At 36.2% G+C, this 12,611-nt stretch overlaps 1 protein-coding gene across 4 annotated transcripts in view; it reads right to left on the reverse strand.

The window, feature by feature from the left end:
* FER (FER tyrosine kinase) overlaps positions 1 to 12,611 on the reverse strand; it is a 161,984-nt gene that overhangs the window by 62,215 nt on the left and 87,158 nt on the right. For 3 of the 4 annotated variants that reach the window (XM_048292938.1, XM_048292939.1, XM_048292937.1), the window contains exon 13: positions 10,127 to 10,249. In XM_048292938.1, coding sequence (XP_048148895.1) covers positions 10,127 to 10,249 — 123 coding nt within the window. Of the gene's footprint in view, positions 1 to 10,126; positions 10,250 to 12,611 lie in introns of those variants that run through there. The other variant, XM_048292940.1, reaches the window with a different exon arrangement.

The following is a 12,611-nucleotide window of genomic DNA, read 5'->3' on the forward strand; positions in this document are numbered from 1 at the left end:
TGCAGACAATTTTCATCAGATGGGCATTCAAATCTCACTTATCAGAACTTGATGAACCAGACGAAAAAAAAAGTAACAGCTGCGTACATGTGGATAGGGCATATCAATGTGGGAATAAAAAATTGTCTTTTCACAGAAGTACTTGTTTTTATACCACCTATGCCAGTAGATCTAATGTTCATATCAATTTCATGAATCATAAACTATATGTTTCAAGTCCTTCAGATTAAGTACAGAAATAAAGGCAGCTGGTGGAAAAGATTTTTCATAAGAACAAGTGAGTTTTACAAGAGGGGTTTTGAAAAACCTCACTGGCAACTTCTTCAAAACTGTTTCAGAATAAAGATTCATGAGCTGTAAAAACTGTTATGGAAGCTGCTTTGCATTATTAACAGCACTGTATTAAGCCACACTGATGAAACTCAATGTGAGCTGTAAAACAGAATAACAGCACAGACAGGTTTAGCTCCTTGGAAAAAGTACTATTTTACCTGACTTCTTACTGTTACACAAAAAAACTTTGGGAAGTTCAACCTTTCTGCTAAACCAGATTCTAAATGACCAAGGAACAAGAGAGTAGAAATGAGATTTGGAAAAGCTACTATGCAACGTATAAACTGCAGAAGTGACCTCGGACACTGAGCAGCTATTCTCTGACCATTATTTCTTGAAGATCAGTAGACAAAATGACTGTGCAATTCAACATACAATACCTGTTTTCTTCAGGGTTTTTTTTTAAGGATGTGCAGTACTTCCCTAAGCTTCTATTTTTGTATTCATGAAAGGGCTAAAATGACACGGAGGATATTTCAGGAAAAACGCAAGAAACAAAGAAAAATAGAGAAGTCAAATAAACAGCTAAGAAAGAAAGAGACATAGAAGGTGAAATCCTTAAGCACAGAAAAAGGAAAGTCAAGTTCGTGTCAAAACCATTATAATTCAAGCACATTAAAACACATACTATTCCCCCCTACTGAATACAGTAAATTCAGCTACCAAAACAAAGTACCCTGAATCACTCGCTAACCAAATATATTCAAACAGACAAATTATCAGCCCTGGATCAGATATGCCCTACAAAACAGTGACAGTCATCTGTACACTCAAAGGCAAACAAAACCATATGATAATGTGGCTTTTCATTTAAACAGTCCACGTCATTTAAATGGAAAGAAATGGAAAAGCAAAGTCATACTATTCATGCACAACACTCCCCCAAACACTTGAATTATTAAAATAGGCTAAAATATTTTCATGTAAGTGCAAACACATTTTTACTTCCACCCACACATGAAAAGGTACGTCAGATGGGGTTGGGGGAACTACAGGTAGTGTAAAAATGTCCAAGAGAGTCTCCTTGAGCTATGTAAGATACTTAGCCACATACTTAGTTCCATCCTGACTTAACTTCAAAAACATCCAGTTGCTTCCAGTTAGATGACTTCTTTACCCCAGGAAGAGAAACACACTTCATTCATCCTTCAAAAATAATGCCTAATTTACAGTGGTCAGCAGGCAATACCTTTCAAAGTGCTGCAGTTCCACATTAGAGCTTCCACCGAATTACCATTTTGTTCAAAGCAAAACCCCAAGATCTTTCATCCTATGCTTTTCTAGCCACACCTGCTCATTTTGCAGCGCCTTTCATAATCTTCAGATAACATGTTAAAACCACTGAAATGGAACAGAAATACCCTGTCAAAATTCAAATAATCTGCTGTCTTAGCTAATTTGTGACTGTGGAAGAGCAAGAAACAGACAAAGCCACACAGAAAGGAAACTGCAGCCTTAACTTATGAGATTTCAGGGTACCAGCGAGGTCTGCCTGCATTCCAGGCAGATGTTTGTGGCTTTGAATCAGAAGTCATACAACATTACACTGATGCCAACAGTTTAAAAGAAGTATGCTGCACTGGGTCTTTTCTACATCAGATGCATACAGTTCTTCAACAAGATACTGCTAGTTTCTCACATACCACTAACTCATTATTCAAAATAGCAAAATCACTGGAAAATCTCTTAGTGGCAGAGAAAAAAGGCAATGAAGGACACACAAAGGGAAGCAGTACACATACCAAGTGGCTCTGCAAGATATTAGCAGATTCTATTATTACTTGTGTAATCTTCTGAATGCTTTCTTCAGCAATTTTTTTTCTCCTGTATTACTGACTTTAGCTTGACAAAATTTTCCTTCGTGGTCTACAGCAATTGACTCTTTGTTGCTGTGCTGGTTCTGGCTGGGGTAATTTTGTTCACAGTAGCTAGTATGGGGCTATATTTTGGTTTCACATGTTAAATTAGTCTCTTGACAAAGATGATCAACACATGAAGCAATCTTTATGGCATGCATGCGTGCACAATTCTTCTCTAAAAATTAAACAGTGGACATGAATGTTTTGAAGAATTCACCACCTATTCTAGGAGCTGTACAAGGAGTTGGGAGGGGACACAGGCAGGACAACTGACCCCAAACTGACCAAAGGAATATCCCATACCATACGGCATCATGCTTATACAAAGCTGGGAAAAAAGAAGGAGGGGAATATGTTTGGAGTGAAGGCATTTTTCTTTCCAAGTCACTGTTACATGTGCTTTCCTGGAAATGGACGAACACCTGCCCAACTATGGGAAGCAGTGAATCCATTCCTTGTTTTGCTTTGTTTGTGTGCACAGCTTTTGTTTTGACCTATTCAACTGTCTGTATCTCAATCATGACTTTTGCAGTTTTTGCCCTTCTGATTCTCTCCTCAGTCCAGCCGCGGGGGAAGTGAATGCTCAGCTGTGTTGGGCTTAGTTGCCAGCTGGGATTAAACCACAACAGTTGCACCTTATTGTACCTTTTGCATCTTTTTCTAAAACTCAAAACTCTTGAGAATTAATTATGCAGTGTCCTCCTCAACGTGTCAAGACTCTTTTTGAATAAACTGACCTACAATTAAGCAAACAAATTTACTATTCACACCCTCAATTTAAAATATGAACACAAGAGATAAGGGAAAAACATCTATGTCTACCATGTGCTGGTGCCTGGGGTTGTGCTTCCCCAGTTGCATGACTTTGCTCTTCCCCTTGCTGATCTGCATGAGGTTCCTGTAGACCCCTCCTCCAGCCTGTTCAGGTCCCTCTGGATGGCAGCAAAACCCTCTGTGTATCAGTCCCACCTCAAAGACTGGTCTCATCAGTAAAACTGCTCATGTCCCATCATCCAGCTTGTTAATGAAGAAGTGGATGAAGGAAGGATTGGACGCAGTACTGACCCTGGGGGTACAGCTGTAGTTACTGGCCTCCCATTAGACTTTGTACCACTGATCACCGCCCTCTGGGGGTGATCTTTATTTTAGTAATCACAGAGGATACACTATGTGCCTCATTGGCAACTCTATTAGGAAGAAATCAAAGTGACAGAAAGGGCAGAACTGGTAGTAGCATTTACTTCATTATGAACTGATGATGAAATCCATGGACTAGCCTCAACAGTAGGCTACATACAGTATTTACCTTGCAAATAAGGAATCCTGAAGCCCTACCTAATCTCACCCCTGAATTCCTCCTTAATCAACATTTAAATAAACAGATCTTGAGAATTCAGACACTGTTACATAGATCAGATGCACAGACCTGACTTTAAAAAAACGTAGCTCCTTTAGTGTGTATCCTTTGCTCCTCCACAGCTGAAATGTCATTTCACTCCTTCTTAACATTTTGTTCCACTTAAAATTGGTGGAGGCTAAAATACTTAAGCAACCACAAGCTACTTCACAGTACCCCACTGTGCATAACTGTAACTCTACAAAGGAATTTAAGAGCACAGACACTCATTCCTATTCCTAATCTACACTGTGTTTTTTGACCTGTGAGAGCCCACGGTCAAGGAAGGTTATGTGCTTGTCAGCCACATGCTATGAAAATACCGAAAACTCAAAACATTATTTGCATTAAAGTCATTCTGAGTGCACTATTAAAAACAGGAAGAAGAATATAATTAGAGGACTACAAGAAGTTTACAACTCACAATCTTATATAAAATAATTATTAGGGAATGTTTGAATTCCAAATATGGGGAAGATGTCAGAATCCATAAAAAACCCCAGGATGTTAGTTCAGCAGAAAAGCTGCTGCAATCATACACAATTCTAATACAATTTTTTTATTGTGCTATATCAACATCTGGTTATGAAGCTTCTCAGAAAGACAATGAAAAGCCAAAGTGCAAGGCCCCAGTTTTTACAAGCACTCCATAAGGCACAACTTACACCCAGAAAATTACAGAACACAATAAAACCTTTGATTTTCACATGTATATACAAAATGTCAGCAACAAAATCTAGGAAATCTAAATAATCTTTGATGAAGGATGCTTTAATTGAAGTAGTTTCTTGTCCTAGTTATCAAAAAACCTCCACTAAAATCTTTCATTTAATAATTTTTACCCCTTCCTAACAAAATAACTTTTTATTTTTTTATAAGAATGAATGGTTTGCTTCCATCTCTTGCTTCACAAATTTTAGTTTTTTCTACTTCCTACTGTTTCAGTTGTATTTGAGATAACTCATTTTGTTCAATTTGCACTCCACACAGCAATATGGCATTCTATAATTTTTTTATATGAAAGCAGTACAGAAAGTAGGAATGCACATGTTGCCATTTAAAATTTCTAGGACAGAGATTTTTGTTTATGAGATCAGTCAAAAATAACATTGTGTTTGTTAAAATGAAATTCATATACTTGATAAAATACTTTTTTTTCTAGGTTTGAGCATAATGCTTACACCCTTTAGGAGTGTTATATTTCAATTTTAATCTAAACCTGATCATGGAAAGAAATACCAAAAAGACAAGACTGAACCAGAAACAGTCAACTGAGCAGATGTTTAATGCCACTGCCTCTAGAAAACAAACCTACAGAAAACTTTTGATCACTGAATATTAGAACAACCCTTGTTACTCTTCGTTCAGGTAGCCTTATGTGCCTCCATTATTACAACACATTTTAATGAGATTTTTGAGAAAATAATTCCTTTCAATTTTGAAAGTAGTCACTATACCTGAAATTATACATAAATTTGGTTTAGTACTTTGTTAGCACAAAGAGCAAATTACTCTCTTTTTTCCCTTTTCTCAACAGGATGACATGCCTTGACAAGTACAGGCCACCATTAAAGATGATGCATTCCTTTTGTTACCTGACAGAAATATTGCAATAATCTCTGCTAGAAAACGTTAAAAGCAAATCCTGTGACACTTCTCCAAATTCTGAAGAAATAAGAACATAACTGAAATGCACCTCTAATACTAAGATATGAAACTCTGCTCTCAAATGTCAATACCTGCAGGCTATTGATTCATTTCATGCATATTCAATAAATACATTCATTTTCTGTAAGTACGCCTTTCACTTTATAAACACTCACTTCTCATTGTGAATTCAATTTCCTTGAAGAAAATTGAAGATATATTTCGACATTTAAAAATGCATGTATTAGACTTTAATTACACCCATGAGAATTGCAGCTTTAGGCCAAAACCCAACACACAGAGACCACAACCACCACGTGCTTCTTGGACGGATGGGTGGGCATCACACAGGTAATTCAGGGTGCCACAGGAATCCTCTCTGGAGCGACAAATCTAGCCAAGGCAGAGCTGCAGTAACTGAATCACTCCCTGCTGCAGGCTGCTTCTGCCTTTCAGACATCTGCTCCTCAGGAGTTGTCCTCAGGTCAAACAGACACAAGATGATGTTCCCCAAAGGCAGCACTATTACTGCCACTGCTTCCCTCTGCAGCATCTTAATTCTCTCCAGCCATGAGATGAGCATCAATAATCGTGTGACAGCATTACTTTGTGATAAACTTGGAAGCTTCCTTTGTAAGTATCCTTGTTTCTATCCCGTATCTCCCAGCAGCCATAAGAGGGCTTGCCTGAAACTGAGACCGTTCAGCAGCAATTGTCCTTCAATTCCTCCACATGTGCTTTGCTGGCCTGAGAGACACACACTGCCTGTACCCTGAGCACAGATGTTGTCTGCAACAGCGAACCTCAGCTTCCTTTGCTAAAATAAAATAAACTCCCCCAAAAAACCCACCAGCAAAAAATTACGGTCACGTCAGATTTTTACTAACAGATTTTCATGAAAAAAAATCTTTCTAACTTAAATTTATAGTTCTTCAGAATTTCTTTCTATGTCTAACTCATCAACATATGCATACCTTGCAAGACAGCATCAGATCTGCAGAGAATTCTCATGTCATCTGCAAACTTATTTATCAGCATTAGAAGCACTACTAAAAAATACCTATTTTTTGTCTTTCAACACTTTTCTTTCATCTCATCATTTATGATCCATCACTTTCCTATGTACACAAAACATATGAAAACATATAACAGGCTTCTTTGTCACATAAAAATAGATCAAGAATTTTTAAATGAAAGTTACAAGTAACAAACATGTGGCCTAACTCATCTGACAAAATAGCAGTTAATTTTTTTCCATGAGCTCAGCATTTGAATTAACTACAGAGCATCCAAATACCAGGACTACATTAGCACTAACAAAATAGTAGCAGATCTCCAAAGTGAATCAACTGGTGCTAAGAATCTGTAACATATATTTGCAGGAAAAGCATTATTTCAGGCTAGATCTTTCCTGGCTCTGAAAACTGAACTCCCTCCCATGAGCAGCTGCGCATCCTGGGCAGACTTGCTTCAAAGCTGTATTTCTGATCCAAGCAAAAACTTTAATTCAGGTACACTTAAATAAAAATGGTATTCCTTTTTCTTTTTTCTAGTAGTCAAACTGAAGCACATTCACAACTTAATACAGATTTTTCAAATATATTAAAAAATGTATGTCAAGAAATCTAAAAACCTCCAAAATAGGAGGTCAGAGATGTTAGAAGGTTAAAATACATCCAATATGGTTAAAACAGCATTTTTACTAATAAAGTCCTTGAGTGTGCTCTGAAGTTACTTAGGGGCTTTATGTACCAGTGACTCCACCAATAACAACCTGAAGAACATAATGTGCACTTTCTTCTAGAAGATTATAAATAAATATGAGACATTTTTCCATTAAAGAAGTTACTTGCAGATATTGTTTTAATGCCCTCAGTTTTTCTAATTTAAGTTCTATTATTACAGAATCATTAAAATTCTAAGCAGGCAGATTTGGTCTACATGAAATGGGACATGGGACAGGCCTTTTGTGACACAATTAAGCCTGTTCCTTTCAAGGGCAACATCACAGAAGGTGAACACTAATTTTACTAATATGCTAAAGGAGGATAAATGACTGGGGGAAGGAAGGAAGGAAGGAAAGCAAAAACAAACTAAAAAGCATAACTTTTTTTTTTGCTGTGAAGTTTGTCATATTTAACTTTCAATTTCTAAATAGGTTATTACAGGGACAGCAATTTGCAGAAAAAGATTAAAGATTACATGAAATGACAAAGACTGCTCTGCAGCTATAATGTGAACAAAGCAAAAACAGTCTTTGCAGATGTCAAATGAACTTTAAGGAAATGATTAAAGACATCTTGGTAATAGCACATGATGCATAAATTACCCCCGACACTAGGTGTCAGAGTGCATATGCTACTTCTGAAAATGACTTAAAATGTCTCCGCTTTCCCATATAAAAGCCAGAGCTCCATACAAATTAAAAAACAGAGCTCACAACACTCTTTTGCTTCATTCTGAAGTACTTCTTCAGAATACAGCAAATAGTTTTAATCAGATGGGAGAACTAAAACCACCATAAAATCATAGCTCAATAATAATTTAAATATTTTTAAGAACAGCTGCTCTAAAGAAATTCAGATCATGTAGCTAACACCCTTTTCAACATTGTCTTATTTCGCTCAAACTGCTCGTCATAAAGCATTAGGTATACTATACACTGGTTTTAGTTCACTCCAAGTATTAGTAGCTATAGAAACTGACATTCTAGTTCATAAATTCTTGAAAGCCTACATGCAATCTATGTAATACATATATTTAAAAAAACCTATACAATTGCTCCTGTCACTCAATACTCTTCTGAGTTCTAACAGTCACCCTTTCCATTATATCACATAACACAACAGAATGGAAGTAGAAAGGTTTATTAACCCTAAAGAAAATACTCTCGAATATTAAAACTGATGCATACCAGGACAAGATAAGTCATATGAAAAAATAGACGCAGCCTGTGTTTTTATGGATAGATGCCTATTATTTGCATAATTTTTGGGAAACCTGAGCAGCTGAAGTAGCTTTGCAGTGCAGCTCAGATCAACTATCAACTAGCACAATCCTAGAGGAAATACTAATATTTCCGCTAATTTTTAGTTAATACTAAGTGTAGTTGATACGAAGACTAACTCAAGTCAGCAAGTCCAGAGAGGAGTGGACTCACTTCATTTCCCCCTGAAAAGAAGAAAAACAAAAAGCCTGACCTTATACTCCATGACAGTCGGAAAGCTAAAAGGTCTGTCTGGGAAACTGTCCTCCACCACTTTACAAGGTGGTTATGATACATCTGAATGTAGTGGTAATGGTATGGATTCAAGTTCTAGAAACACCCACCACAGACAGATATCATCAAGGGACTTGGACTATCTAAAGGTACTGCATTTTTACCTCCAAGGCCACAAGGTCAAGTACAGTAATGGTGAAATGAGCAGGAATGCCATTTGGAAACATGTTTCTTCTACAAGACAGGTACTAGAAAAATTATTTGGCTATACTTACACAAGAGTATGGATAAATTAAAACTTAACTCTATTAAAAAATGACACAAAATGAAACAAAAATGTCAGGAATATGAAACCTCCCATCTTCAAAGTAAACAAGAGAATGAAGAGATGATGTTTTACAGACGATGTGTTCCAGTTTAACAGACAATAACTAAGATTATGTAGTAATAAACCATACTATAGTTTTACACTTGCTAAAACAGGGCTGCTCTCACAGGAAACCGAAAAAGCATTACATATTAAAAACAAACACGGTATTAAAGAGAGAGAGAAATTTGCAAAAAGATTTTAAAGTATTTTATTTTGAGCTTCACTACCCCTTACTTGTAGCTTAAACTATTTATATCAAAAAGAATTATTAACACATCAAAAATAATGTCCTATGCTTTCTCATGTGATCTACAATAAATGCAAACAATATCCTATGTTCAATGAAGCATCAGTTTGGTAATCAGCAAAATATTAACATAAAATGTGTATTTACAATGTCCCATTCTCAAAATTTTAAAATTACATAAAATAGTAAAGTGCAGATTAAATGTAATTTTGAGAAAAATAACATGTTTTACTTTCTTAGGCTTATTATCAGGAAAGAACTAGGACCCTGGAGTAGGTAACTAATGGTAAAATATAAATTGTCATACTTCCTAAAATTTTGTTGAACACAGGCTTGAAGCCCGTCTTAAAAAAATAAATATATCAAGAACAAAAGGCTTACCCATAGTTAAGATGCAAAGGTATAAGTGGAGTTGGCTTATGAATGAAGTATCAGCTAGATAGATACTAACTGCAAAACTGCTGGAAGAAGTCAAGGAGACTCGTAAAACTCTAATATAATTTAATACTTATCCCTTTTTGTTTCCTGAAAGACTTTCTACAGTAGCTTCCTGATTAAAAAGGGAAATTTTGTTCTAAATTTTCGTTGATACTGGAATATTAGTACCTTTTTCTGTGTCTAACTTATTTTTGTGATATAAAACAGAGACAAAATGGAGTTGTTGTAAGTCTTCCAAATTTCATGAGACCTTCTCCATTATATAAAAGAAATTTTTTACTTTATAGAAGGAATGGCAGTGAGCTACTACTTTGAATTACTTAGTAGGGAAATCCAAATGTGAAACCAAACAGAAAAGTAAGAGGATACCTGGTTAAGAAGTTGAATGCCATTCTTTCAAAATAGCAAAAATTCATTGTAAAAATCAGGATGGAGAGTTGTTTTAAGTGAATGTATTGCAGAGGTGAGAAGTTTGAAAGAGATCAGGAACAGAGTCACAAAACGAACAAAAAAGGAGAATCTTCTGAGAAGTTCCATAGGATCTTATTTTAAATAATAAGACAAATCCCCCAAAATTGTTGTCAGTTAAATTAAGGTTCTGGAATGTATGCATTACCTTAACAACAGGATTAAGCAGAACAACACCTGACTTCTTTGTAATAACTTGCTTTGTTGTGTAATGATGTTCTATGAGCTGAGGAATGGTTGGAAACCCAGTTCCTTCAAAACGATACTGATTCTGTATGGAGGCAAAAAGAAAAAGTTACTTCTCTACAAGCAATAGTTTGAACAAGAAACTGCAAAAGTGCACAACCAAACTTCCTTCACTAGTAACAACAAAGAAAAAAATGTACACTTTTACAGAGTTATTTTATATTCCTTTTCTGACCTACTGAATAGCATTTATACTGACTTAACTGGAATGATAATTAGGAAAATGATAAATTAATACATGCCAAATTACGGCATCAGTCATTTAAGGCAATATGATAAAATAACTATTTAAACTCTTAATTTAAATAGGCCAGTTACACTCAAAACTATTACAGAGTGAAATAAAAATACCCTAAACCAGAAAAACCGACTTCTGAATTATTTCTAAAAATTACAGCGAGCAAACTAAAACATCTATATAATAAAATACAAAAAGAGATAAAATAAACAGGATATAAGCAATATTATCCTAATCTCATCTTCCTTCATTTGTTGTTTCCTAAAATTAGTAAATCCCTGGCAGAGAATATAGGATGCATGATCGTTCTTTAATGAAGAGTATTTACCAGGAGGTTCTAAACAAGCTAGAGACAAAGGCAGGTCACGCACAGGATTCAGAGAGAAGCTAGGCACGATCCTGCAGCTGATTGTGAAACACAATAAAGTCTCTTGCTTTCTTAAGACTCAGCATCTACATGTAGAGAGCTTTTCCCACAGGGCAGTAGCTGCCATAAGCCAGCCTGACAATGGCAACAGTGAACAAGTACTGCAATTAAAGAAACTCCGAGCACAGATGGTGATTCAAGTTCATTTACATAACTGGTCAATGAACACCGCCAGCACTGGCATGCATCCTTTCTAGCCCCCAGGGTTGAAATCCTTGCACAGTGCATTTTAAGTTCATTGTTTCCCTTAAGGGTTAAAGCATTAACTTCCGGAAACGTGTCACTGCTGTTGGTGAAGACAGTTGGGTCAAGTCAGCTGTTTTTAACATTCAGAGATCTCTAAAATAAAAAATGTTTCCATAGTCTGAATGCTTTGTTGTTTATTAAATAGTGACTCAGCTTTGAGTGACCACTAACACTAGTTTCCATTCTTTTCAAATAAGCTCCTTCATACTTCCGTGCTGATGATCCAAAAAACCTGATGCCCCAAGAGTCTCCTCAGCACAACCACCCCTATTGCCTATTATTTCCTCATCCCACATTCAGCCACACACCCATCTGCTGCCATTTATGTAAAACCTTTCAGGGCAGGCAGTGTCCTTTGATTCTGTGTATTTACACCCCATCCTGACCCTAAGGTCACTAACAAACAAAAATTTTTGAACGGCACAGCCTCAAATAAGCCCAAGTGAAAATGACGATAGCCCTGAATCACAACAGTGAATTTTGATGCTTAAAGCTGAATGATGAATTAATTTATCACACTCATAGTTGTATCGAGATTAGCCTTTAAAATAATGGTAAAACCAGAGATGAAACACTTATACAAAAAAAGGATTGCTGTTAAAACAAATGTCCTACTCTAATCTTCAGTATTTGATTCAGAAGAAAATACAGAGACTTGTCAATGATCCATGAGTGTGATTTGACCAGTCAGAGACCGAATTCCACATTGTTCATACTAATGTAAACAAACAAACAAATCCTTTATACTAAACTCTCCCCAAACTTGCCCACAAAAATGTTCATGAATAAATCCCTCACTGTATGACCCTAACACTCCCAACACCTACTTTCTAGAGCTTAATAGGCTTTTTCTCATCCTCAGAAAATTCACCCCATAGGAGTGCATACAGAGTACTGAACATCTTTAAGAAAAAAAAGTGTTAACTTCCATGATTGACAAGAAAATGTACCAGAAATTAATCCCAAGAGCAGATGAACATAATGCTCTACTAGCAAATGTACAAGCAGATAGATATCTTGACCTGATGATGCTGGGACTGTCCAAGCTATGCAACATTAAACAGTATCAGTCTCACATTTCAAATATAATTGCTAGGAGAAAGTACAAAATTATGGAGATAAAGATAGTTTTTTTGTTTTGTTTCATTTTGCTTTGGTGGAAACCCCCCCCAGCAAACAAGAAGAGTCAGCTTAAAGGTAGGCCTCGAAGTAATACTTGGAACTTCAACCTGACAGTCCAATCTATCTTTTTGAAGATCTACTTGCCACATACAATGATTTGCACAAAATTATTTCAGTCACACCACATATATAATGTGTATTTATTTCTGCTGGGTCCAGTCAGGGAGCACCAAGCATCTTGTAAGACTCTAGGTACAGGTAATTTTACTGCTTTTATTTTCTCATTCAGCACTCTGACACATCAAAATACTTTAAGGTCATAAAATCAAAATAAAATAAAACTGACTGTGTGTG

The sequence above is a fragment of the Corvus hawaiiensis genome, chromosome Z, assembly GCF_020740725.1.
Source record: "Corvus hawaiiensis isolate bCorHaw1 chromosome Z, bCorHaw1.pri.cur, whole genome shotgun sequence".
Taxonomy (NCBI): domain Eukaryota; kingdom Metazoa; phylum Chordata; class Aves; order Passeriformes; family Corvidae; genus Corvus; species Corvus hawaiiensis.